This window comes from Drosophila sechellia, chromosome 3L (assembly GCF_004382195.2).
Source record: "Drosophila sechellia strain sech25 chromosome 3L, ASM438219v1, whole genome shotgun sequence".
NCBI lineage: Eukaryota > Metazoa > Arthropoda > Insecta > Diptera > Drosophilidae > Drosophila > Drosophila sechellia.
Window position 1 is genome coordinate 19,776,053 of NC_045951.1, and position 26,366 is coordinate 19,802,418.

Genomic DNA, 26,366 nt, shown 5'->3' on the forward strand with positions numbered 1-26,366 from the left:
TTCTTATTTTATTCATTATTTTATTCATTTTCTTATCTTACAGGTCGGGGTGATATAGAAAGGCTTTAAAACTGTTAGAAACAAAAACATTTTTGATTTTAAAATGCTAATTAATTTTGACTAATGTATTGACTAGAATTTCCAATGCTTACAAGCACAAAATCAAGATCACAAAATTTCGTAATTCCAATTCTCTAATTATAGATTCAAGTAATTGCCAAATAAAATCTATTAATCAAATCAATATTTCCATATAACTGGGTTGTGTACATAGCCGAGTGCGAATGAATACTTAAACTACAGTGAGCCTTGGCTAACTTATATATGTACAGTGTAACGAGAGATTGAACAGATTAGCCTTAAAGAGCTGTAGAGACTACATTCTACATACTTTTCGATTTTCAAGTTTACATATTATTGAGACGATCTTAAATCCTACCTTTAAAAACACAACTACTCCAGGTGGTCTACGTTTCGTATGGTGCTGACATATGTATATATTATATTTACCCGTATTTTACAAGATCGTATTATAAACTATACTAAACATATACTTCACTTCTTGTGCTGGTTTTATGTACAATTATATATTGGTGTTACACGGCCACTTCCTTTGACTTGGGTTCCCTTCTTCGCAAGAGTTTCGATCGAGCATCATCCTGGTTCAGTTGGAGCTCCGACTTGGGTACTTTCTTGAGGTTGACAGCCTCGTAGTCGCTGCCACTCTCGTCGGCGAACTGAATATCATCGAGAGACAGGAACTCCTGCAGATCCCCCGATGATTTCTCCACGGCAGTTTCCTTCTCCACATAAGAGCCAGTCATGGAGTCGTTGGGTTCCAGTTCAGCTTCCACCTTCTGATGCACTGCAGCAATTTCGATTGGAACTTTACTGCTGCGTCGCTGCTCATGATCCAGTGAACCAGCGCTCAAGGACAAACTGGATTGCATCTGCTGTTTGGACTGGCGTCTCTGTTTTCTGGACATGAACGGAGTGGGTTGCTTGGGCATGGACCTTCCACCCCTTTCCGTTCCATCGCATGGCGATGTGGCCTTGGAGGGACGCCCACTGTCTGGTGGGGATCTCTCCTCGGAGCTGGGTGTGTTGTCAGCCGTTGTGGACTTGCTGGACTCCGTGTTACTGGCTGGACTTAGGTAGTGTCCGTACTTGGGCATCCGGATCTCCTCGTACAGCGGCTGACGTTCATCCCTCTCGGGATCTGGTTCCGGTTCTGGTGTCTTATCGTCCTCTTCCCGCTCCGCCACCTCTTCGAATGGTGGTATCCAGATAAGGTAAGCCGGATCCATTCCAAGATAGGAGCCCGGTGCCGATCCTGCATTGATCACATTGTAATCGTAGTAGTCCATCTCAAGTTCTTCTTGATTTCCAAGCGAAAACTCTGAGCCTGGTCTGGCCAGGAGTTTCCTTCGATTCTGCTTCTCCTTGGACTCCTTGGGATTACTGGTCGTCCTGATGGTTGCCGTGCTTACCACACTGGCAGCTGGGGAATAGCAACCCTGAAACAGTCAACTATTAGTAAGCTCTTCTTATTTTTATAAATTTTAAGCTGAAAAAATTCCAGTGTAACCTCTTAACTCACATTCGTCAGGGAAGAGCTGACACTGCGGGTTCTCAGGCGACCCAATCTGAAGGATTCGGTCACCGAGAGTAGGGAGCTGGCATCCTGCAGGCTCTCATCCAATCTGGAGGACAGCAACTTCAGGGTCACCGCATCGTAGCGATCAGAGTACTTGCTCAGTCGCTTGCTGTTCATCGGTGGGCTGTTGCACAGGGAACTCATTCCTGAGGATATAATGGATTCCGAGTCCTTGGCGCTGTCCTTGCAGCTCGGCGGCTCTATTGCCTCATCCGTGGGGGAATCCTTGGACTCTGACCTGCTGTGAACCGCAGCCAGTTCGCCTTCCGCAGAGGAAGGTGATCCAATGATACTTCCGGTATCCAGAGATCGCGCTGGTGACGATCTCTCGTTGCGCAGGGTCACCATGGAGGCCGAGCTTCCCAGCTCCTTAATTTCAGCGCTGCAACGAATTGAGTTAGCGTTATTTTTCCAATTCTCTCCTAGCCTTACCATTTCGCCAACATTCCCTGTGAATCCGACTCCTTGAACTCCGTTTCATTGGTCAGATTTTCGGCGTCGACGCTCTCGCGGAGTATGGAGTGTCGCAGGTGGTGTTTAGGTCGCATCTTCACCATGTAAATGACCTCCGAAAGCAGAGTTGTTGTGGACATGGCACGTGAGGGAGGACCTTGCAGGGAACTCAGCGAAGCTCTGGGAGTGTGAAGTCTGGATCCTTCGTCCTGTCGCCGAGCAACTGCCAGGTGATACTTCCTGTATCGCACCACATATTGGGCACCTGGAAACAATATAAGTGGTGATTACCATCTATAAACTCTATACTCATATTTCAAGAACCCACCTAAAAGGGAGCTTATTATGATGATTATGCTGGCAAAGATCATGGCACTCAGATGAACCAGGGTAAATCGGAGTCTTGACATGGACTTGTGGGAAACAGATCGAGTTTTTCCAGACAAACGAGTGGCGGCCACTAGTGTGGTACTACTGTTACTGCTCCTTGTAGCTGTTGAACAATTAAATGAGTTATTTATTAAATTCCTTCAATATTTATGAATGTTTTACTCACCCAACTGCTGCTGCACATTGGCCATGAATCCTCCGGTGCAGGCTGCACTTGCCTCCTGAGTGGCATTGCCCGCCTGTCCATCGCCGGCAGAGAACTCCACTAGGAGTTGGCCACCAGTGGAATCGACGACCACCGGAACGCCGGCTCCCTTGAGGATCAGCCCACCGCCATTGAGCTCCACGAGAAGGGTGGACGAAAGCGACGGTCCATCGCGCACCTTTATGTACTGGGTGGCACAAGGCAAGCGGAGGAAACTCAGTGCCAGAGAAATGCTTTCCTCACCATCCACCTGCGAGGAAAGGAATTTTGTGTTCGTGAAAATACGGGCAATTGGCTTGGGGTTTCCTCATATTCCCGGGCATAGGGCAAGTGGATGCTGCCGAAGTGGGTCAGGCATTCATCACCATTAAGCCTCCTGCCCATCGGCACATTCCCCTCATCCCTCGAACGTGCCAATTGGCAGGTCTAATCATTCCAATTGTATCGAGCAAAAAAGGGGCTGAGCCAAAGTGGTTATGGATGGAAAAGTCGATAGTCCTTTCATCTGATACCCATTGATACCCACTGATACCCAATTTTAGGCCTATATATATAGGTTCCCACATTTGGTGTTATATAGAACACAATGTAAAAACATTCGCAATACATTCATATTTTAAAAAATTTTTTTTTAATTTTTTCTTTATGTATAATATTGTTAATAGGTTTATTGCATTTACTTTATGATATTTATTTGTATATCTTGCTGGCATTTGATAGTATAGTTCGGAATCTTAGCAACATCTACAATCATCATTTTTCTACCCAAGATTCTTTCTATTCTATTTGGTAAATTTTTCTCTTCCTTTTCTTGCCCTTTTTACAACAATTTATTTCCATGCACTTTTTTATCTAGGAAAAGACAATGGATGTTCTTTTCCCAAGATGGAGTTGGGCATACCCCTTCCTACCGAGAATACCGAGTACATTAAGTTCAGCTCACCCCCATTGGACCCCTTACGCATTGATAGTTTCGGGACTGGTCAAAACGCCTACCAAGTGGGGCATTTATTATGCATGAATTGAGTTCAGCCCCCTTTGGCCAGCGATGTCCGTCCAGATCGGAGCCCCACTGCCCTGTGGCATGGAGCATTGAGTGGGGGCTTCTTTGTCATTTTGGGGCAGCCTGCGAAGCGTTGCGCAATTTTATTCATGGACTTGGACTTCTGAGTGTTTGGCATTGTTCGTTTTTATAGTTATGGCGGCAGACAACTTGAAAGCTTTTAAAACTTGACCAAATGCCAAACGCCAGTCTCATTTAACTCATTTTCTATTTTTTTATTTTTATTTATTTTGATTTTTTTGGTAAGTCGAGAGGTTGTCATGGGGTTGGTTAATAGTCGGTACCTGTATTAGCCAGAATGAGCGGCCAGGACAGCTCTGTGTGGCTCCAGCAATGATCCTTTTGGGCTTCGAGGAGCCCAGATGTACAATGCAGCCGCAACGACATCCTGGTCCAATTTCCTGGTTCACCTCTGTGCTATTTTCCTTGGTGATGACTGTACCCGAAGTCTCGTAGATGCAGTCCCACGTGTCGGCGATGCTTTTGCCACACTTTTGGGTCTCAACCGAAGGACCCTGTAAATAAATATGTAAATTACATTATTAAGAGTTAAAAAAAGCTCGAGAGAATCAATTAATGTCACCGTGAGCGTCCGAGTAGTGACGAATCGCACTACATGGTTGTATGAGCTATTGAAATTATCATGAAATCTTTCCATTTTCAGAAAACATTTAAAGAATTTAAGCGAAAGAATAATACGTTTTTGACTTTGCATACATTTATTCAAGAGTCAACAAAATTGGAACTACAAGTAAACACAATTTTCAGATCCCTCTAGTAGACGAACTGCACATCGAAGTCCTCCTCCTCGCCTTCCTCCTCGCCCTCGTCCTCGTTGGTAACACCCGTCATTTTGGAAGTGGCCGTCAGTGTGTCCAGAGCCCCTAGGCTTGGAGCACCCTTGATGTCCTTCGAGGATGCGGAAACGGCTAGCGGTGCGGTTTCGGGCGGAGCCACTGAGCCCTCACTGCTGGCCTTCTTCACAGACATGGAGCTGGTGGAGCCCTCTGGCTCCTCCAGTGGCTCCTCCTCCACCTCAATGAGATCGTCCTCGCGCGATGATGAAACGTATAGAGTAGTGCCGAATTCCACATCGATGATGGTATTCTCGTCACCTCGCAACGAGGTCATTAGCCGATCCTGCATCTTCTGCTTTTGCAGATCCTCCGGAACAGTGCGATCCGGCTCCTGTTCGATGACCTCGCTGCGGAAGGCGTCGAATGGCGTTGCTTTGGGTCTCGTGGGCATGAAGCCCATTTTACCTGGAGCATACAGCGATGAGGTGGCACTGCAAATGGAGGCAATCGAAGGAGTCTTCGGAAGCTCCTCCGAATGGGAGCTCACTATGCTCATAAGCTGGGAGAGCAAATCGCTGCGTTTCAGCTTGCAAAGGGATATGGCCTCCTCCCGAACTTCATTTATCACTTCGGGTTCATCCACATTGGCCTCGGCTAATCTCTCCGGGAATTTCTTAGCCGCCTGCTCCGCTACAATGGCATCCCGCACAGTACACTTGATCTCCTGAATGACTCCACGCAGTCGAGTAATCTCGATCTCGTGCTGGGCATGGACTACCTCCAGATTCCGATTGTCCAGATCCAAAATCTCCATTCGCTTGGCCAGAGTCCGCAGTTTTCCGGCCGCATCCTTTTGCTTGACATTCTCGCACTTTTCAGCTTGGAGATGGGATTCGTAGGCCTTCTTGTAGCGCAGTACCTCCACGTACTTGGCCTTCAGCTTCTCGTAGTTCCTGGTCAGACCCTCAATGATTTTGATCTTGTTCACGGAGTTGCGGACCAGCTCGTTCTTGATCTGATCGAGGGCACTGTACTGCTCCTCCATCTCCTTGTGCTTGGACTTCTGGTTGGTATATGCCTGCTGCAGTTTTATCTGGGACATGACCAGTAGATCGATCTCCTTTTGCAGGGCTATGTTCTCACGAATCAGGCGGCGGGTGTAGCCAGCATTACGGATCTCACTGGACCGGGTGAAGTCCTCGGAAACTTGCAGCAGTTTCTGTTCGACCTCCTTTTTTAGCGCATCCTTCTCCACCACAGCTCGCTGCTCCATGTTGTAGAGCGCCTCCTTGTGATCCTTCTCGCGCTCATTGAGATCCGCCTCCTGCTCATCGAACTTGGCCAACAGGACATCCCTCTGGATGCGGAACTCGTCGAGGGAGTTCAGCTTGCCATTGAGCAGCTTTATTTCGGAGGTCAACTGGTCGTGCATGGCCTTATATTTCGACTCCAAGTCCCCGATCTTCTCCTGTGCCAAGCGGTTCTCCACATCCCGCACCTTGGTGATCTCTACCAGACGCTCCTCCAGTTCGGTGATCGAGTTATTTCGGTCCGCCAGGGTGCGTTCCAAGTGCGCGGCCACGTCTACGCCATCGGCCTCCACTTCCTTGAGTTTCTCGGTCAGCGTGATGTTGGACTCATCGACTGTGGTCACGTGGGATCGCAGTCGAGCTAGCTTCTGGTTGAGATCCGTGATGGTCAGCTCGTAGAAGGTTCTGTCCACCTGGGTCACCTTGTTCACATCCTTCTTCTCCTTCTTCACTTTCGGCGGCATTTTTCGGGCTGCTGTTCGTTATCCGACTTGACTGTCTACGAATTTTGACGAGTGTTTGATATTTTAGGAATAATAAAACGCCAGTTACATTGTTTATAAGTATGAATTTGCACACCCATCGTTCTTTGTTTGATTAAAATAAGCTCTGTTATAACAACTAGTTGATGAACCGTTGTCAAGGAAATGAAAGCTTTTCAAAGCTGAAGCCATATCCTTTACTGTTTGAGCATAAAGCTATATTTTCTGGAAGGAACTCAACTATTAATTTAGTTAAGCATTTTCCGAGAACCTAAAGAGTTTAAAGTGAATCCATTTGATATAAATATGTACTATTATTTCCACTTGTTTTCGAAAGCGAACTGAATATCATTACAAATGTGGCTTTTGTGGAAAAAAAGTGAAACTCAGCGAACGTGATTCCCGTTTTTTATTTCAACCCCAGCATCACCTTAAATAAACCAAGCTGGACTAATATATTCTACAAAAACTATTGAAAATATAAGACTTTTTTTCAGTTGTATAGCTATATTAAAAATAGATAAATATCTTTAAACTCCATTTTATACACTTTTCTCCATAGACTAGCTAATAATTTAATTTAAATTCTATTTAATTTTAATTTAATACCCTTCTATTCGAGGATGCTCTTTGTGTGTTTTTTTCTGGCTAAATCATGAATATGGTAAACATTATCCTGCCTTAAAATGCTTAAAGCGCCACTAGAAAGCCACTAATTTGAGTTTGTGGTGCTTCTGTGGTCACAAAAGGTTATTCCCCGTGTTTTCTAAAAGCAAATAGTGCCTGCCGTGTGGGAGCTTTGTTTGATTAATAGCCCGTGGGGCAATATTTGTACACGCACATGGGCGGCAACGCCTCCGGGCGTTTCTTTTGGGGGCAAATGCAAGTTGTCGAGGCAAGTGGAGGTGGGTGTGGCACCCACCGACCGGGTCCTCCTCCAGCTGCCGGCCCATGGACGCAGCCGCCCACGCAATTGTAGTCGCCTCACGGCGAAGCCATTGTTCCAGCATCCGTGGCATCCGCGACTCCCGTGTAAGAACTACTTGCAATAAGTGCGCGGAGCATTTAAAAACTTTGCCTGTAATTGTTCCGAACAAGTTGGCAAGTACGGGCAAATGTGCCCCTATCGCTGGATCCTGATGCCGGAAGTTTTTGGATAATGAAATGCGCGGATGAGGACGTGGATGGTGCCAGTGCGGGAGCAGATGGGGACGGAGGCGGAGGTTCATTCTTCCACTCGCTTCAACAAAAGAAACAAGATAAAGCGAAGCGCAGTAGGCCGACAATTGTCGGAAGCGTCGTAAATTCCCCACACAATCTGGAGCAAGTGTCGCAGTGTGGAAACACGCTTGCAGACAACATAACATACCGTGCCGATGCCACCCACTTCGTCCTCCACTCCACTCCACGCCGTGGCCCACAAACAAAAACAATGAAATAGTTCCACTTTGCCCCGGCGGGCTACACTGCAAGAAATTACTCAGTTGCTTTCAATTTCAAGATTTTATCCGCTTTTTTTGGGATATAAAAGAAACGTATGAGTTTGTTTCGTTACTAATTAAAATGGTTGAGCATGTATTCAAACTTCATATGCCCTCATTTAAGTGAAAGTTTTTGTATAGTATGAAGTGTTTAGAATTCGCTCAGTGTTGGAAAGTCGAGTGTAATGTGTGAACTAAGTTGGAAGCAATCTCTTGGGTAACGAAGTCCACAGAGTCGGGTGGAGTTCACCCGTCTTTAGTTGTAGTTCCGCACTTATTGAAATCGTCTTGATGGCTCAGATGCGCCCAAGTATTAATCATTTCTGGGAGCACTCAATCAAACTTTGGCTGTTAACGTTGTCAAATCAGGTGGAGGCAGAGGTCGTTCAGAGGTTAATCTGCCGAGTTATTTGGGCTTACATACCTCACAGAATTTGGCCCCATATCGCGGGGGTGGTGAGTCACAGAATCGGTAGCGATTGCGCGTTCCTCCCAAGCAATTTGTGGAGCAGGGCGTCCACTCGCTCCAAGGTCCCCAGCCACCGGTATCCGAGTCTGCGGAAAGAGTGAAATCATGAGCTAATCACTTCAAAATTACAATACCAGGTAAATATATAATGAGGCGGGAAAATGAAAATAGTTTAGGGTTTTGTATTTCAAAAATGCGATTGTAATGCTTAAGGGCTTGATAAATATTTAAATAATGTGTAAAACGATTTTTGCTACTTTAAAAATGAATGTGAAATACAAATAAAAAGGGTATTTTTTCAGTGTAGCGAGCAGACGCAATAATGTGTTAAGAACTATTTGAACTCCCGCTTAATTGGGATTTTCCTTTTAATGATGTTAAAAACGGCGTTAATGCACCATCGACCACTCACCGCTGACGGGCAGGGTGGGCACACAGTCCATCCGGACATCGGCTACGGCTCCGGAAATTGCTTGGCTGACGTAGACGAAGCAATACTCCACGTACTTCTCGGAGAAGTGCTCGCAGGCGAAGTACAGGGAATGCTGGCTCTTGACGACCCGCTGCTCGGAGACGTAGTGGAGCGACGTGGGTGGCTTCAGGGACGCGACATCGGCCCGCAGCCTGGCATAGAGACGCACCCGGTCGCCCTGCTCGAGAATGCAGCCAGGATACTCGTACAGGACACCGATTCCCGTGTGCGGATCACAGGGAAATATGCTGCGGGCATACACGTTGAACACGAATTCGTCGCTCCAATCGACGCTCAGTAGCCGCCGGGTGGTGGGCACGTTCTGGGCGGGAACCATCGGTCGCAGTTGGACGGCATAGTTGCCCGCCAGTCCAAATAGTTCGCATCCCAGATGGAGGCTCTTGTTTTTGGGGAATCCGCGTATTTGCTCCGCAAAAAGGACACTGGATGGGGTTATATTCCGATTGCAGCTGCGATCCTTGCCGCAGTAAATGAGCTCCAACCAAAACTCCGGCAATGCGAGACTGCCCGACTGATTGCAGTTGACCTCGGGAAAGCGGAGGGTCACCTCCACAGGATGCTTGGGATAGGTCTTCAGGCGCACGGGACTCACTATCATCTCGGCACTGGGCCATCGCACATCGAGCGTCTGGTGGAGTCGTTCATCCTGCGCGGGCACCAATGTGGTGGTCACCTCACTCCGGTTCACCGACTTGAGATTGCTCACCACCTGCATCTCGTAGCGTCCTCCGATAAGGAAGGTCTGGCATGGCACCGTCACCTGGGTGACATTGAACCGGGGATCCGGGAAGAGCGGTATATTCTGCACCACCTCCTTGCGCTTGCGATGCAGCACCACCTGGCTGGTATTGGTTACCTCGGGGCCCGGAGTCAACCCCTTTTCCAGCGGTGACTCCACTTCATCAATGATTTTGCTAATGACTAAAGTGCTCATTATTGTGTTGTTCCTGCTCTTCAGTCCGTCACTGGAGCTCAAGTGCTCCTCGCTGGATGGGCCACCACCGATGGTGTGCTCCTCCTCCGCCTGCGAGGACATCTCGTTCCCATTGAACTGGATCTGCACATGCAGGTCCCCGCTGAGGGCGGTGAATGTGCTGGGGGACATCAGGCGACCCTTTCGCACCGCCAGCACGTGACCTTTTGTCGAAACCGCATCCGAATCCAAATTGCAGGAGCAGGAGTACACAATGCCGGCAATTTCCAAGGAGTCACCACATGAAAGGAGAGCGAGAAAGCAAAGCGGAGAGATAAGAATTATAAATCCTTGTAATTTGTTTCGTGTGGCTGCCTTCTGTTTGGACCCATTGAAGAGCCTCGGCCATTGTTCACTCCACCCAGGTCGTGTAAATTGCCCCCGGGTACAAATTATGCAAACAAAACAAAAACATAGAAGGGAAACTCCATCCAGAGCCACGAAGTTTGATGTCCTTGCCTTTTTTGTTGTGGATAGATAAAGACTCAACTCTACTGATCTCTATTTTAAACGAAGTATACAAAATATGGTATATATGAAATATGCTAGATCTTTCAAGATTATTTAATTATATTATATTCAAAAAAATATTCATATATTAATGCATTTGATCCTTAAGCTCATGTGTAGTTTGCTGACAAATTGTGTTTCTAAATATATTTACAAGGACAGAAAGGGTATTTCTAATATTTCTCGTATTCAAAATGTCAGAACTAGTAAACTCCGAGTAAAGTTTGCACTTGCACTAGTTAAACAACATGATTTGGATAACGCCTTGCTGACCATTTCAAACTATCTACAGTGTGCTATCCAAATATTGCGTATACGCCTGTTGGGCTTACAAATGAATTTATGCCTTATTCAGGCCGAATGTGTCAGAGGCAGTCACATGTAGTGCCGTAAATGAGTTTCACTCACTTGTCCCGCCTAATAAGAGCAACATTATGGATGATACAATAATTTTCCACTTGACTACTGATTTCAGTCCCGATGTCAGCATGCCGATTGTCTTCTTGCGCCTCCGATTCGCCGCCATTTCCTTTGAGTTTTTCCGCATTTCTTTCGGCTTTCCCTTCGCTCTGCCCTTCGTTCTTCCCGCTTTTGCCGATTCAATCAGAGGTGTCAGTCTAAGGAAGAATCTCCGCCTGCCACTCAGTGGAAGGATACCAAAGGTTCCACGTCGCTGGCACACATTCTGCAATTGCGATTCTGATTCTGATTCTGATTCCAATTGCGATGGCGATGACGCGGCAGATGGCTCCTAGCCCAATCCCTCATGGAAGAGGCGTCATTTGTTTAGCTCTCATCGCCAGAGGAAAATTTTTGCTGCGACGTTGCTGGCCTTCTGTGGAGGAAAGACAGAAGTCTACCTGCCAGGCATTTTCTGCAAAAAAAGAGAAAAGTTGACTTTACTGAAAGGCACACAAATCAAATTCAAGACAAATTGAGGTCCACATTCATAGACTCACTAACGAAATTATTGCGATGACCTCATTTCTGCTTACTCAATTTTGAATTTATAATTTATTCTGGGATATTGATGGGCTTACTAAATATAACAAGTGCACTTAAACAGCAGTTAAGTTTTTTCAAATATTGATGATATATTTATTATCCTTCATGTTCATATATGTATATATAGTCTTGAATCATTATTAAATAGGACTTAAGACCGTATTTTTAACAGCTTCAACTCTTGCTCCATACAAATAAACTGTCCGTAAAAAAAGGTTTAAAAAAAAATTCCCAACAAAAGGGTGTCAATGGCCCCTATTGTGGCATTAAAACTCCCCATCCCCCAAACAAAATCCCCACATATATGACCTGTTCTATGCCTGTATGTATTCCAAAAGGGGGAAGCAAAAAAAAATAAGAAATACAATCAACCCTCATAAATTCCCAAACCAATTACTAGTCAAGCACGAAACATTTTTATGGCGATTATTTCCACAATTCAATGCGATTTCGTTGAAAGTTATGGTCCAGGACAAAGGAATAAAACCAACATAAAGGAGGAAAAGTCAAGATTCTGAGAGACTAGACAATACCTAAATAAATTGTGAGCAGACTCGATTTTTTGAACAATAGGTTGTCCAAATAACATGAGTTGAATATCATACACTTCAGCATTTCATTTCTATTTGACTACTATTTCAAGTAAATCCTCAAGTAATGCCATAAAATAAACACAAATTGACATATATATGGCCAAATTTTAGAGGCGAACATAATGAATCCCAGTGGGTAGCTAGCCACCATTCCGCGTAATTAAATAATCAGCCACAAATAAAATATTAACAACTTTTTGAACCCCGACCAGAGGCGGCGATACATCAACAGCTGGCGCGGGAAAGGGGGGTCATAGCCAGTAATTTCCCGACTGACATGCACAACTAATTCCCGTAGTTTTTCGATTCATCAACAAAAGTTCCGACGGTGGTTCAGGTTGGTCTAGTGCCGGGATATTCGGTGAACAGGAAGGGGCGCATCCAGTGGATACCCACTCACCCCCCAGTCCAATGGTCATTAGCGAAATCTGTCGCGTCACTGGGATATGTTACCCTCTTCGTCCTTTTCAGCACCTTAATTGCGGACACGCACGGATCGGCCGATGACCAGATGCTATATGCTATATGCGGCTATATGTATGTGTGCGATATGTGTGCTATATGGCACACTGTACGCCCTTTGCGTTAATGAGTTGGTCCTGCCAATTGCCGCACACACGTGCGTCCGTTCGCATTTACCCGCTTTCGAGTTTTCCAACAACAGTTGGTTGTGGACGAACGCCTTTTGCAGCCAGAATCATTCAGTTTTATAGCCGATTTCCCGTGGATGTTTTGTACGCTCTTTTTCGGGGCGATTTGAAACCGTTGGCTGTGAATGGAAATGGAAAACCCATGTCCCTTTTCAAATTGAACTGTCTTGCGGAAACCAATGCCTTAAATGTTGTGTAGCTGTTCTTTGTTTTAAAAAGGTTAGTTTAGAGACTAATTCGAATGTGAGAATACTAGAATCAAAGACACTAGAATACTGTCTTCTTTGTCTTTCTACTGTCTTTGCTAGAATCAATTCACCTTGGGTGGTTTTCTATAGTATTTAGCTAAAAGTTAAAGTTATATCCTCTTAGAATATAAAAAATAAGCACTTAATGTGGATAGTAACATTTGAGTGAATATAGCTTCAATCGATGTCATTTTCTTCATCTTCACGCTCATTTTGAAAAATATAGGAAAAATTCCACATATTAATAGAAATATTGTGAAAAAGTAACTATTTACAAACTCCTTCTTAAGATGTCTTAATTTATTCAAAATATTCCTACTCCCATCGTATAAAATGTTTTATATTTAAAATGAAAATTCAATTCGAATTTCCCTGAACTGAAAACGAGAACATGTCGCATATGAATTTTGAACATGAGTTTCCCCCATGGAAAATGTGCAAATAGCCCGACTTACGGACAAATCCTATGGTCATCCGGCGCACTGGGAAAGTGTGGGAAATGTAGTGGAAATCGTGCAGAGGGCCAAATGGAGAAACAGACATTTGCACCAAATTGAATGCTTTTCTTTTTTTCAATTGTGTAGCAGCCACCCACCCGAATTTCCCATTTTCAATTGCCAAAGCCGGCTGAAGTTTCGTGTTCAATAGTGCAGGCCCATCAACATGATTATCGGTGTCGCTGTGGGCGATCGGAGGTCGGAGGTCAGAGGGCAGTGCGTGTGTGCCCCCGGCGGCATTGGAAAACTATTAACTGCACTGTGCGGTCCTTTGAACAGCCGTTATCCGTTATCCTGCCAACCAGTCGCCCAGTTGCCGCCCAGCGTAGAGCGCTAATTCGCTATCGAGTCACTCGAACAATTCGAAAAAGTCAATAAATAAATTACATGTTTAGTGTGAAGAATGTTAATTCTTACGAACATATATCATTTAAACTTTCCGCATTAGTTAACTTTTTGAGAATTTAAAATGTTAACATTTTTTAAAGTTTAAATAACATTACTTTTCAGATTTCAGATAAAGAAAACACATACACAATTGATTCAAAACATTATTATTACATTTTTTAGAAATATTTCAATATATGTACTTATATGAAAGTGCGTATTCCAAGGAATGCTCCCACATATTAAAACACGCTGACAATATTTCTCCCAGTGCATTACTGACCAGCCTAGAATTGCCAAATTTTCGCAGCGCGGAAAATCAAAGAGCTGGCGGCCCGAGAATTATGTTGCACGCCTGTCCGGGAAAATCGAAATGGGTGAGTGTGGATGAATGGGAACGGACTCGGGGAGGTCCTGTGCTTAGGGCTCTACACTCTATCCTCTGGATAGGCAGAATGTCAATGCCCCCGCTGCGCGGGTGGCCACCAGTCTTTCCACCCTGGATGCCGTGCCATCGCCGTTATTCATTATACTTTGTGGGCGAGGAAAATTCCGTTTGGAACATTTTGGGGTGACTTCGCCGTAAACTCCTCGGAGTACGGAGCAGGGCATACTGCGACTGGGTGGCACCACAAAACACACTCTTGCTGCAATGGCAAACCTTAAACTGCGCAAAAATCCAGCCACAGAGGAAAAATGCACAGTTTGAATATCCAAACATTTACATGCTCTGTTTACTCTTAATCAATGGCCAAGGATGGCCAGCCGCAACGAGCTGAGTCTGCACTTAAAACTCCATTTCGCCACACACATGTAGCTATATAGCTATGTGTGTATATACCTCGGTTACCTGGTGGAAACCCCCTTTTTGCGGTGTGCAATTGGGTTAAAAACTAAAAATAAACAGAGGTAAAAGAGGTACACCCGCATGTAATTACCTGAAACGGACCTCATTCGCATTCAAAAGGCATGGCAACCATTTGCTCATTTGGACAAATAGTAAAGATAAGGTGATAGGGAAATTGCGAAAGTCAACTGAACAATAGCCGAGTAAACAGGTGGTAAGCACGATGGAAAATAAGATTTCCCAACTCTTGTTTGCTGTGGAGGAAGACAACTGAAAATCAGCAGCAGCCCTTTGCGAAAAGCAAGGCGAAAACTTAGTTAATGAATGAGAAAATAATCTCTGGGAAATCTGTTTCTAAGTCAGCAAGGAAAAACCAAAGAGAGAACAGTATAGGTGACTATCAGATACCCGTTAATTTGCGAGTGGATGTAACAATGTTCTTATTGGGATAACGATAGAAATAAGCGAGACAAGCAAATAAATTAAAAAAAATAATTTTTTCAAAAGTTAACGTTAATCTTAACGCATTTGTTTTATAGTTTCTAAGATCTTGAAGCTATATATATGCATATATATGCTTTTCAAAGAATCTAAGAGAGTATGTATAAACACCGCGTTCTATGAAGTGTTTGAAAAGATGCTGTATTTTTAACAAAAGTGTTTTTAATTGAAGTAAAATTTTTAATTAAGTTTGCTTAATAGCTATCATTGTACTGTTTCTTATCCAACAGAATCAGAAACCAAAAGCTTCAAAGTGCGTCACCTAAAACTACGGCAACAAAAATAAATGCCCTATAGCTGCGAGGGGGTTTAGAGGGTTAAAACAAAACCACAATTTGAAGAGGGGCGTTGGTGGTGACGGGGGCGTGGCAGTCGCTGTGCTTGACACCAAAACCACAAAAAACTTTAATGACTGCGGCATCAGCCGCAGAATCGTTGTGAAGTGAGTCCAGCAAAACGCTCCTTCGTCCCCAGCAAAACCAGAAAAAACATAAAAATCGTTATAGTATCGTGTAGAGTGTCAGAAAACAAAGAAACTATTAAATGCAAATTAATTTTACAAATAAAATCGATTACTCAGCTTTTGACACAGAGCAGCAGAAGTTTAAAAATGCCTTTGAAACTTTGAAAGAAACTCTGGTTTCAATCAAGACCGCAAATAACTGACAGTTCCTTCCAATTTGAAACACTTTGGCAGTTGGAGAAGTTGATTTAATAAACTTGAATATCCCTTAATTTATCACGAAAGTTCCCAAGTACTTAAAGTACCATCAAATTCCTTTCAAATCATAAAATTATGCATTGCATGTGTGGTGGTTAGCGTGTTCTGCACAAGGGACAAACACACTAAATACCCATGGAACTGGCTGATCCCTCGACATGGAACTGGGGAATCCACCGGCAGTTTAGCCCGTCCAAGTGGAGAGGTCTGCAGAGCTGGCGAGGCGAAAATTGCTCCAGACTGCATCCTTATCGCATGGCATTTTCCACAAGAATAACCCAACACATCTCGCGTGCCCGGTGCAATTGACATTGACGTTGGCGCCGAACAGTGGGTGCTCTGTGGGGCACGGTGCATGATGAGGTGGGGGATCCCCGGCAACTTGCAACTCTTTCATCAGAAGTTAGGGTTACCCGACAAGCCGCTGGCTAAATTATATGTACATTACTCCTAGAATAAAGGCGGCAATGGCTCACATTATTCCGGGCCACAGCAAAACCCCATCACCTGTAGCCACGCCATGACGAATGGAAAGCCACGGAAAACTGGGCAGTTTGCGGGTAGTGCCTGCGTCCTCCGATACACTTAGAAACATGGGAAATACTAAGATATATTACTAGCAAATCATGTAACAAGATACTAACTCATAGAATCTATCTTAATATAAGCCACTTGGTAATTCAAACTATCATGGGTTGTTAAAACGAAACTAGAATGCAATGTCCACCTGTTTCCTCGTTAATATGAATATGCTTTCATTTCAGATGACCATTACTTCACTCATCTCTAGCTGTTTCCATTCTGTATGGTCCTTTCCCAGTTTCAACTACCTTTTTATCGCAGTGCACGGGAGTGAAAGAGCAGCAGCGAGCCGTGCATGAGCACGGAGTCAGTGCCACTTGAGAGGGCGCCGGAGGCCAATGGCGGAATTGCATGCAGGTGGACACTAAAGCGCCTCCTGCATCCTTCGCCCTTGTGCTCCGTGGCGGCAGCACTGAAAGTGCTACTTAATAATTGAAGACCCAGTCTTGGCACCACCGCTAAACCTGTCGGACCCGGGGACTGACTTCATTTTAATAAACGTCTACGTCGTCTGCACAGGAAACTTAGTGACTAGACCGCAATCTTAGACAGCTACAGCGAAGTACAGTGAAAGGAATTCTTCGAGTTATGTGACTCACTGAGAAACTTTTCTGATTCTATCTGCAGCTAATAACATATCGAAAATGGAATAACTTATAATACTCTTTTATGAAAGGCATACTTGTGATTACTTCAATAGAGCTAAAAACTACTTCGTTAATGATTATTCATATAAACTATACATTTTCCAAGCTGCTTTTAGTTTTGAGTCACAAATATTGCTCCAGTGTCCCGGGAATCCAGGGATGCAGGCTCCTCGAGAGTGGGTGTGCCGGGTTCGCCTTGCGTGCGCCACTAAATGTGCACTTAAATCAGTCAGCCACATTGTCGGTGTCCGCCTCCTGTTGTCTGCACTCCGAGTACCTTTCTCCGCCTTTCTCCTCGGAACGCCTCCGGGTGTCCGGAGTCCGGAGTCCTGGTTGCTGAGTCCTGTGGCTGTCGCCTTTGTTCGTGCCATAAAGTTGGCTGCTAACACATCTCAACACTTGGGATCCGCATCCGTGAAGTTGGAGATGCACATACACGAATGGATGCGAAATCCTAAGAAGGGGCTTATTAATTACCACTGTGGCGTCAAATGAAGCCTTGCAGAGTTGCATTCGGAATGACAGCTGAAAGTTTCGATAATCTCAAGCTTGATGAAATGCTTGACGTTTATTAAATGATAGTATGAGCTTACACAGCAAATATGTATATATATTACGCATATTTGAGATATACATTTTCAGTCTCATACATTTCGCAAATATTGATTTCGCATTTATAGCAAATTTTGAACTTAAGTCCCCATACTTTTTTCACAAAAAAAATAACAATAATATTCCAGCAAATTGAAATTGCTTTACGTTTTCATAGATAAGAAAGCCACACACACACCCCGCATAATCATGAATAATGCCCATCTAATGTCTTCATATGGGGGAAAATGAATTACAAGCAATTTGCTTTTGACCCAGATTTATAATTTTCCATTTCGAGCCCGCACGTCCGAATAGATCGGATAAACACATATCGCCGAATCAGCAGAGGGAAAAGCGAAAGGGCGGATTATTAGGGTCGCCAAATATAAACTCTTCGTCTTGATTTTCGATTGCCGAAATCCAGGACTCCGGAACTTGAGCCTGGAGTTGCGCACCCCTCACTTTATCTCGAGCAAGGCGAAAAAAACACAGAAGAAGTATTCATATTTGCATAACTCTCCCGTTTGAGTTTCGTGGGGCGATGTCGCCATATACATATATCCTGCCCATCCTTCCCCCAAAGGCTCTTCTACAAACTCCGCAGTATCCTTTTCTGCTGCGCACTTGTATTTGTGTGTGTACTTGTGGTCATTGACGCTGAAACAGCTGGAAGTTGATTTGTCAGATTTTATGGCAGCCTTTCAGGCGCCAGAACCGGCGAAGGAAATCCATTAATCGAAGGAAAAGATGGCGAGGGAAGTCCAAAAGGAGCTCAGTTTATCAAGCAAATCGAATATAACGTAGTCAGAACGACAAACTCTTTGGATGGCAATATGTTGCCCCACTTCCTTCCAAGAGTTTGTCTGCATTTCGCGATGGTATTAAAAAACGCAAGTCAGCTTAGATTAATTACAATTCTCAACTGAACCGGAGAAAAGAGTTTTGTGTACTTGGAATGTTTTCGATTTCTGATTTTGTAAGGAAAAGGAAGAACACTTTCCCAAAATATACTCTATATATAATAGTTTTTCCTTTAATAAGCGTTAATTAAACCAATAATTGCATAAAAATCGCTTTAATCAATTTCTATTGAACAAATAGTTGAAAAAAGTGTTGATTGCATTTCGATGGCCATTATATTAATTCACCACAAATCATCACAATTAAATTTCATTTCTCGTCTCGCCAGCAAGTCAATATTTATGTAATTTGTATAACATTTGCCATTATTTCTATGACGATGGCTCGTAAAAACTGTGCAATTTGAGGCATAAAATTGCTTAAACAACTTTAATTGGCGCCCACATTGCGTGACTGAAATGTGTTATTTTGGGAAAAGTAAATTAATGCACTTTTGCGGCTTTGCCAGAAGGCTCGACTAATATTAACTAACCAAAGCAGTGTCAATATGGACACAGTAATACAGTGTAAATTTATAAAGAAAAGCAAAAGCCAAATCGAATAAGCAAATATGCGCATTATATATCCTACAAATTGGAGCTACCAACTGGTTGCTGATTAAAGGGAAACCCCCATAAAGAGGGAAAAAAAAGAAAGGAACCCCACCCCAAAATTCGAATATCTGTAAACTCATAAATATACTAGGCGCTAGCCATTAAGCGGATTTTGAAAATTAATTTCCGATAACGGATTTGGGTGGAATGAATAATGCCGAGGCATTGAAATTTTAAGCGGCATTACTTGCGCATTCGCTTTCGCATGATTTGTCGTTGTTGATTCTGCGGTTCAGTTTCACGGCCCTGCGAGCTGTGTGCTCGGCATGATTAATGGAATGTGCACCCATTCCCAGTCCCCATCCCAGTTCCAGTCCAGTCCCCAAACACCCCGGAATACCCCGGAGCAACACTCCGTCCAAAGTGTCCATTACGATAATGAGCGGCGGCCAAAACAAGCTCAGTTTCGAGGATGCAGCCTAAATTCGAGCAGCAGGGATAAATTTAAATTGAAATTGAAATACCCTCGAAAGTTGGTACTTTCGATTTTACTATATGTGCAGTTCAAAAGGGTCATTCAACTAGATGGAGTGGAAGCCGCAAAAAATTCATCTAAAATGTCCATACTCAGTCGTCATTAAAATCATTGCCTACTTTTGGGGAAATGAAGCCACATAATATTGATTTGGATGTGTTTGTAACACAAACTTTGTAACTTAACATACGGATGTTTTACTGAACCTATTTTTGGACCCATTTTTTAAGAATTTAAGAAGGAGTATGAACAGTGGTTTTATCAAATATATATGCCAAATATATTTAGGCATACCCACAACATTTATTTCCATAGCCTTTCAGATATTTTCCAGTCTAATGCCTACATTAATTAAAAATGTTTTGCCTTTCCCCTTAATTTTCCATTAAACAAAGTCAATTTCCAATTGCTTGCAGTGTAACACGCATAATGCAAAATATTTAGCATACTTGGCCATCACGTCGAAAAGTAATCAGCCGAAAGCAAGTCATTAAGTTTATTTTACGAGTGTCTATATCTGCTGGATTGCGCGATGCTGACCAGGAGGAGATGAGTTCCAGTTTCAGTTCCCAGCTGCCAGCTAGCAGCTGGTATCCATCCATAATTGTGCCAAGTGTCCGGCGGTGGATCTAATTTAAATAAAAATTGTTCTCATTATATTCGGCGTCACGTGCCTCGCAGGCATCAGATGTGATAAAGTCGAAAATATGGCGTCTCACCACCTTGGCATGCCCACATAACACCACTCCCACCAACACCCACCTACCTCCCAGGCTCCCCAGCATCCAATCTGGCTGCCTCCTCGGCGAAATTGTTTTGGGCAACTGGTGGGGGCTTATGACACGCCATATACCACTTCTCCATCCGGATCCTGGAAGCACGAGCATAATGAGCACTGAGGGAGCAGCGACAGGAGTGTTGAAGCTTTAGTTACTATTCATAGCCAGTTTTTGGCTAAAGGAGATCACATTTATAATTGCAAGCAGTCATTTATATTAGATAAATATTTATATTTTTAAACATTTGCAATGTTATTTATCTTAGAGCTCAGTTCGAAAGTAGTAATAATTTTGCACTTCATTTCATTTGAATATTTTAAGAGCTGACTTGGCCTTCTCATCACTGAATTTTCGATGGCGTGTGGGAAGATCTCGGTGGTTGGGGCACCTCGTTGACTTCGATTTATGTTTGCTGCGAGTCGACAGCCCCCGAAAGTAAATTAAATTTGCGTTTTTTTATTAGGAAGTATTTTATTTAATCGTGCAGAGCTGCTTCCCCAGTCCTGCCAAGTGGAATGTGAAGTCCATGGAATGGGAGTCCTCCAGCTTCCACCTTCCCCAAAATGTCGAGTGTTATTGTACCTGTTCTGTGATTATTCGCCTTGTTTGAAAGGAGACACTCACACATAAGGACACACAGTTTTCTTGTTGGCACACACCGGAAATGGGAAATTATTCCGTTTCCGTCGCGACGGACGAGTTCCATTCTCGCATAAATCGCAAATGAAACCTTGAGACCAATGTGCGCGTAATTGCGTATGTGTATGTGAGTCCTTCCATGCGTTTAGCAGAAAATTAAAAACCTAGGTGACTCGAACTCCATGCTCATAAATTGTCGACTTTACAGGCATCATAAGCTGTGCCAGAGTATTGTTATTATTATTTTCACCTCTTTGCGGATGTAAAGCACAGTACTTTTGGTCGAAAGTTAAACATAAAGAGCTTTCATATAAATCTCATTTTAAGTACAGGCGAAAACAATTGCTTTATAGTAGCTACGACTAACGCTTATTATAAGCTTTAGATGTAATGCAATCATGACTTTGAAGCGCTTTGCGATTTATTTTTGATACATAAACAGTGTGCAGATTTTAAGCCGTTTTTCCGACCCAATTTGAGCAGCTTAGTTTGCTTGATAATTAAAGCGACAATTATCGCACTTCTTCTTAAAGAGCTCTTTAAATTGCGTATACGCCCCGTCTGGCAATTGAAGGCGCAGTCGAGTGGGCCAAGTGCGCTGGCAGGAAGTGCAGGGAGTGCAAGAAGTGGCCACAATTGCATTTAGCCGAACTAAAAACATTTACGAACGGCAAACACTGCGTGACAGCGTGATGAGCGGAAAAGGCTTCTCCGGCGGTGGAGACAAGTCGCTCCAGATGGCACACAACAGACACAAATGGCAAAAGTTAAAATTACAATTAAACACAAAGTGAGAGACTGAGAAGCCGTGCAAAAGGTTGGTACACTGGGAAAAAATATAAATAGTCCCAACTTAGATTCATTTGATATTATTCAATAATAGTTAAGTTAATAAAAGGTGCAGATCCAACGTATTTTTAATTTAGCATTTGTATTTACTATAAGTATTTGATGAGCTATGAACTTTCAAGTAGCAAACTTATAATTTTACAAGCATATTCAAGCATAATTTAAAAGAATTTAAAATAGTTATTTAAAATTTATAGCATTTACCATGGCATTGTATATCAAGTTGAAGAATTTAAAATTTATCTCCCAACATTTCAGTTTTTGTTGACATTTAACCAACATTGCATACCATTATTCACATAATTCGTTGGGTAATATCCTCATTTCGTTTCCTGTACATGGATCCCTTGGCGGCATTCGGCAGGGTCATCGGATATCCTGCCGCTGCAGGAACTGCAGAAAAGAGCAGCATGGTCCTGACACATGCAAACAACTCGACGAAGTGAAGCCCCACGGAGCTGGGTAAATTGTTGGCTTAACAAATTGCTAATCCACTTTCACCGGGTGCTGGGATGGGGGATTGGCTGAGGGAAAGGCATTTGAATGCCTGTCGAATCCTCAAAGTGGTGGGCAATCGGAGAGTCGCTTTGGCATCCATTCGAGACTATAGCCCCGGAAAAATCCCCTCTTGGCGAACTTTTTGCGCTCGGATCAAAGGGAGCATCTATGTGATATGATTAGGTTGCAGTTGCACAACACCGAGATGCACACTGCATGAATTACAAGTTTGTGAGTTAATCAAGATTGCATAACGTTTAAAGCTTCATCGGTGCGAGGTGTTGTTCGGTTCTAAAATATTTCAATTAAATTGCGGTCCGAGAATGTGCACTGCTTTCAGCACACTCAAAGGTCATTTCACTTGGCTCTCAAGAAAATTAGTTTTAAATTAATTAAAAGATTTTCCCATAACTGTGCGCTATGTGGCTCTTGGTGGCGTCGGAGAACCGAAAGCCGAGCCAGAAAGAATGCTAAAACTTGGATAATCATCCCAGCACCGCAACGCCCACTTTTCCAAGTGCTGGGCGACCTAGCCACCCCATCCACCCCCCACCGCCCAAGAACTCGGTTCACTTTTTAATAGTTCGCAAAACCACGGAGGGCTATGTGAGTTTAAACACTGTTACAAATACTTTTCCGGAGACGGAATGCGTGCGCCATCCGGAAAACTTTGCCTTTCGTTCTTTTTGCCGCTTTCATGTAGGCCTTGAGTATTTATTTGCATTTCAACTTGGCGACGGCACAGCAATCGCTTCAGCAAAATTAAGCACTTAAATTATGCAGACAAAGTTTAATTACAGTTCGCATTAGGCGGTTGTAACTATATAAGGAAGGATTATTCCGCTTTAAGGATCCAACGGAAATGGTGCAACATGCAAATATTTTAAATCCATTTAGAGTTAATCAACAAATCTTCTTGAGTAACCGGAGACAACTGGCGGTCATCGAATTACTAAATAAATATTTTTGCAAGCATTTGTATGTTTGCATGTCGGCGTTGCGAAAGGAAATTAACCCGTGAGAAAGGACTTTGGCACACGAGGTCCTTCGGACCGCCGTCAGCTGTTTACACTTTCAACCCCAATATTCACAGTTGCCTGCCAAAGAAAGTTAGCCAAACTCCACAAAAAGGCTGGCTGACTTTACCTTCTAAACTGTTTCCTTGTATTTTGAAGTCTTGTTACCCGACATGGGAAAAGTTAGCAAAACGTTACCTGTTGTGGATACATTTTTGGTCCCGAAAAAAGGTCGGTTAAAAGTTTTAATGGGTATTGCTTATACGGAAAATTTGGTAATCAAAGGAAATACGTTTTACATCACGTTTAAAACCCAGATACAAGTGTATTTATATATGAGATACCCATTAGTTTAGTTTCCAGCCACTTGCATATAGGGAAATCATATGGGGGTATCCCTAGTTATAAAGGTCCGCATGGGGTTGTTTTCCACGGCTCACTCGCTTGTTGCAGTGGGATTGGATGGCATGGCATAGTATGGATACAACCCCCGAGGAACTCCGCCAGCTCTCTCCAATCGCTACCTGGCCCCTGATTAATTTAGTCTGGGTCTCTCACTTTGTTCTGTTTTCTTTGCTGCCAGGTACCCACAGGGTATACCATGACATGTGTTCCTCCATGAACTGGGTGTGGGTGGTGGTTACCGGGTTCTCCGGAGAGGGTGGTGCATTTCTAAGCGAGTCAAATTGAATGCAACGAAGAAGACCTGTGACATCAGATGTCCATGTTGTATGTACATGAACGTAATTAGAAAAGCATCGGTGTACACTGTGCATGGGTTCGTGGGTGGAAGCCACCAGGAAGTCCGAAAATATAAAAAGAGTAATTGCTAAACCAACTGCAAGTCACAGTCTATTTGTTGCCAACTTTGATGCAAATCTGTTTGGAGCTGGCTCTCGAAATGCTCCCTAGATATTGTATTGGATTTGAGGAAAAATGTTTGTTAACCGAAGTAGAGACACTCTTTTTTCTTAAATTTCAACACTTCTTTAGCTCCAATGGAGTTATTCTTGGGCCAAATCAAATGACAGGCTGAAAAGGAAACCAATTCAGCAGTCAAAGACTGCTGGGGAAATTAAAGAAATCTGACGGACTTCCATTGTCGACTTTTCCGCCCTCTGTCTGCCTGGCAATTGACCACTTTTGGGCTTGGCAAATGAGAGACAGGCCAACAAAGGGGAAAAGCGCTCAAAGGAAATTCAATTTAATGGATTTTAAATGTTGAGGTTGCTCGACCCCTTTAACAAATCCATTGTAACCTGTTTACAAAACAAGGAATTTGTTACCAATTATAATTTATGTTTTGTTTAAACGATTGCCAATGAAGTGGAGTTAAATATACTCACAGATAACTCGGATTTTAATTGCATTACCATGTCTGCAGCATGTTTCAGAATTAATAATGAGTTCCTAACTAACGAATTATACTCTTTTAAACTAATTAAAAAGATTTGCTTTATCGATCCACTAATATCACACCCGAAGCCTTTGTTTAAATAGTTATGAATCTGAGGAGTGTTAGCACGCAAGGATTGAAAATTGTACTGAGGATTAAGAAATTGTTTGGTACACTCAACCCACTTTGTTTACCCCTGGTCACAAATTAAAAACATTTGGAAATAACATGAACACATAACTTGCTCTTTTATAGCAAATCCTAGTGACTAATGGTCATTTCCTTCTTGTATCGATCTCCCAGAGCATTTAACTCCGCCTTCCTTTGCATATCTGCAAATATATGAGCTTTTCACACGCAACTTACTCGAATGGTAAATCATCGAGTTCAATTAGATTTATGCCTGAGTACGAGATTTATATATTTCTCCAAAGGATTTCTGTCGACCCACACTCTTGAATAAAATGCAGCAGAGCAGTGCTCCTTGTTGATTCTAGTTTTCCTTGGAATTGATTATCCCATACCTGTCGTCGGCGGCAGTTTGGAAAAACACCCCGAATCGCCTGCAATTTTCGAAACACCACCGAAAAACGAGAGCGGGAAACAAAACCAGACCAGAGCAGACAGTCGCATAAAGGGGATATTATAACTGCAATGAGATCACTTCACTCACCAAACAGCCGGATGATATATGCAGTTGCACTACACGATGATGCTGTTGATGAGTAGTTCACTGAGCACTTAAGTATCAAGTATCTCTACAGAACCTTTTGGCTTAATCCGGCCAGCCCTGCAGTTGGGTTTGAAAATCGAAGCCAGACAAAGGCCGCAGCACTCGTTATGGCCATTTGGAGGACCTTTGTTCACTAACGTTCGGTGAATTCAATTTTGACAATTTTCAAGTGACACTTGACGGCGGCGGCACAATCCACGAGATACAATTCCAACCGATAGAAGCGTTTTCCATATGAAGTATCTACGAGATGCGGCAAAAAACCCGGACAGCCAAGCGGTGCGGACTTTCACCCACGAACACAGACGGCAGCAAACTGATTGCCACGCGACTTTGAGCCACCGGCCAGAGCCAAAATAAAGCCACGAGCGCACAGCCGAGCACGAGCCGCCAGGACGTGAGCCGGATTCGGCACTCCAAGCGGAATCCTCGTGGAAAAAGCGAGAGGCGCACGCCAACGCTGGTGTGAGGACTGCGCCGAGAGAGAGGGCGAGACCGAGATGAGAGCGGGCACGGGCACCAAGGATGCAACGCATGGTGGTTGATTTCCCACCCGACGAGGGGGTGGCTGAAGCAGTTGGGTGGTGCGGAGGGCATCCAGCGCGAATTGTCATGTTGTGACGCCGTCTGCTGCTCGTTTTACTACAGCCAGGCGGACGAAAGGGGGTGGAAAGGCTGTTGCCGGCCAGTTGAACTCTTGGCCAGCTTAAATCTGCATGCTCAAATCTGTGTGCTACATAGATTGATATTGAATTTTTGTTGTAAACTGGGAAATTAACTAGGTAAATACTGATTCTGCACGAAAGTATGTAAATTAGCAAAGTTTAGGAAACATCAGTTGTTATTTAAAGCTTAAACATGGAAGCCAGAACGATTCAAACTGCTATTAAATATTTACACCAGCATGTGCGT

At 43.6% G+C, this 26,366-nt stretch overlaps 2 protein-coding genes across 3 annotated transcripts; both read right to left on the reverse strand.

Moving 5' to 3' along the window:
• Positions 1 to 26,283, reverse strand: LOC6616267. 2 transcript variants are annotated; one of them, XM_032719631.1, is made up of 10 exons: positions 25,395 to 26,283; positions 10,692 to 11,157; positions 8,720 to 9,937; positions 8,263 to 8,393; positions 4,053 to 4,283; positions 2,667 to 2,955; positions 2,439 to 2,603; positions 2,090 to 2,375; positions 1,601 to 2,039; positions 597 to 1,517 (listed from the first exon to the last, which is right to left on the reverse strand). In XM_032719631.1, exons 2-10 carry the CDS (start codon positions 10,828 to 10,830, stop codon positions 597 to 599), a joined length of 3,819 nt encoding a protein of 1,272 aa, XP_032575522.1. In that variant the 5' UTR covers positions 10,831 to 11,157; positions 25,395 to 26,283. The 2 variants fall into 2 exon arrangements, with proteins under 2 accessions (XP_002040631.2, XP_032575522.1); XM_002040595.2 differs by lacking the exon at positions 25,395 to 26,283 and having other exon boundaries at positions 1 to 1,517; positions 10,692 to 10,830.
• LOC116801266 (cilia- and flagella-associated protein 157) lies at positions 4,499 to 6,486 on the reverse strand. The gene has a single exon (XM_032719634.1). It carries the CDS (start codon positions 6,337 to 6,339, stop codon positions 4,543 to 4,545), a length of 1,797 nt encoding a protein of 598 aa, XP_032575525.1. The 5' UTR covers positions 6,340 to 6,486; the 3' UTR covers positions 4,499 to 4,542.
• Positions 26,284 to 26,366: the final 83 nt, after the last annotated feature.

Coding starts and splice junctions, on each gene's coding strand:
- LOC116801266 (XM_032719634.1), bottom strand. CDS start 6,339: ATGCCGCCGAAAGTGAAGAAGGAGAAGAAGGATGTGAACAAGGTGACC.
- LOC6616267 (XM_002040595.2), bottom strand. CDS start 10,830: ATGCGGAAAAACTCAAAGGAAATGGCGGCGAATCGGAGGCGCAAGAAG. Junction 9,938..10,691: donor GCTCTTATTAGGCGGGACAA/GTGAGTGAAACT, acceptor TTTCGACAAAAG/GTCACGTGCTGGCGGTGCGA. Junction 1,518..1,600: donor TCAGCTCTTCCCTGACGAAT/GTGAGTTAAGAG, acceptor TGACTGTTTCAG/GGTTGCTATTCCCCAGCTGC.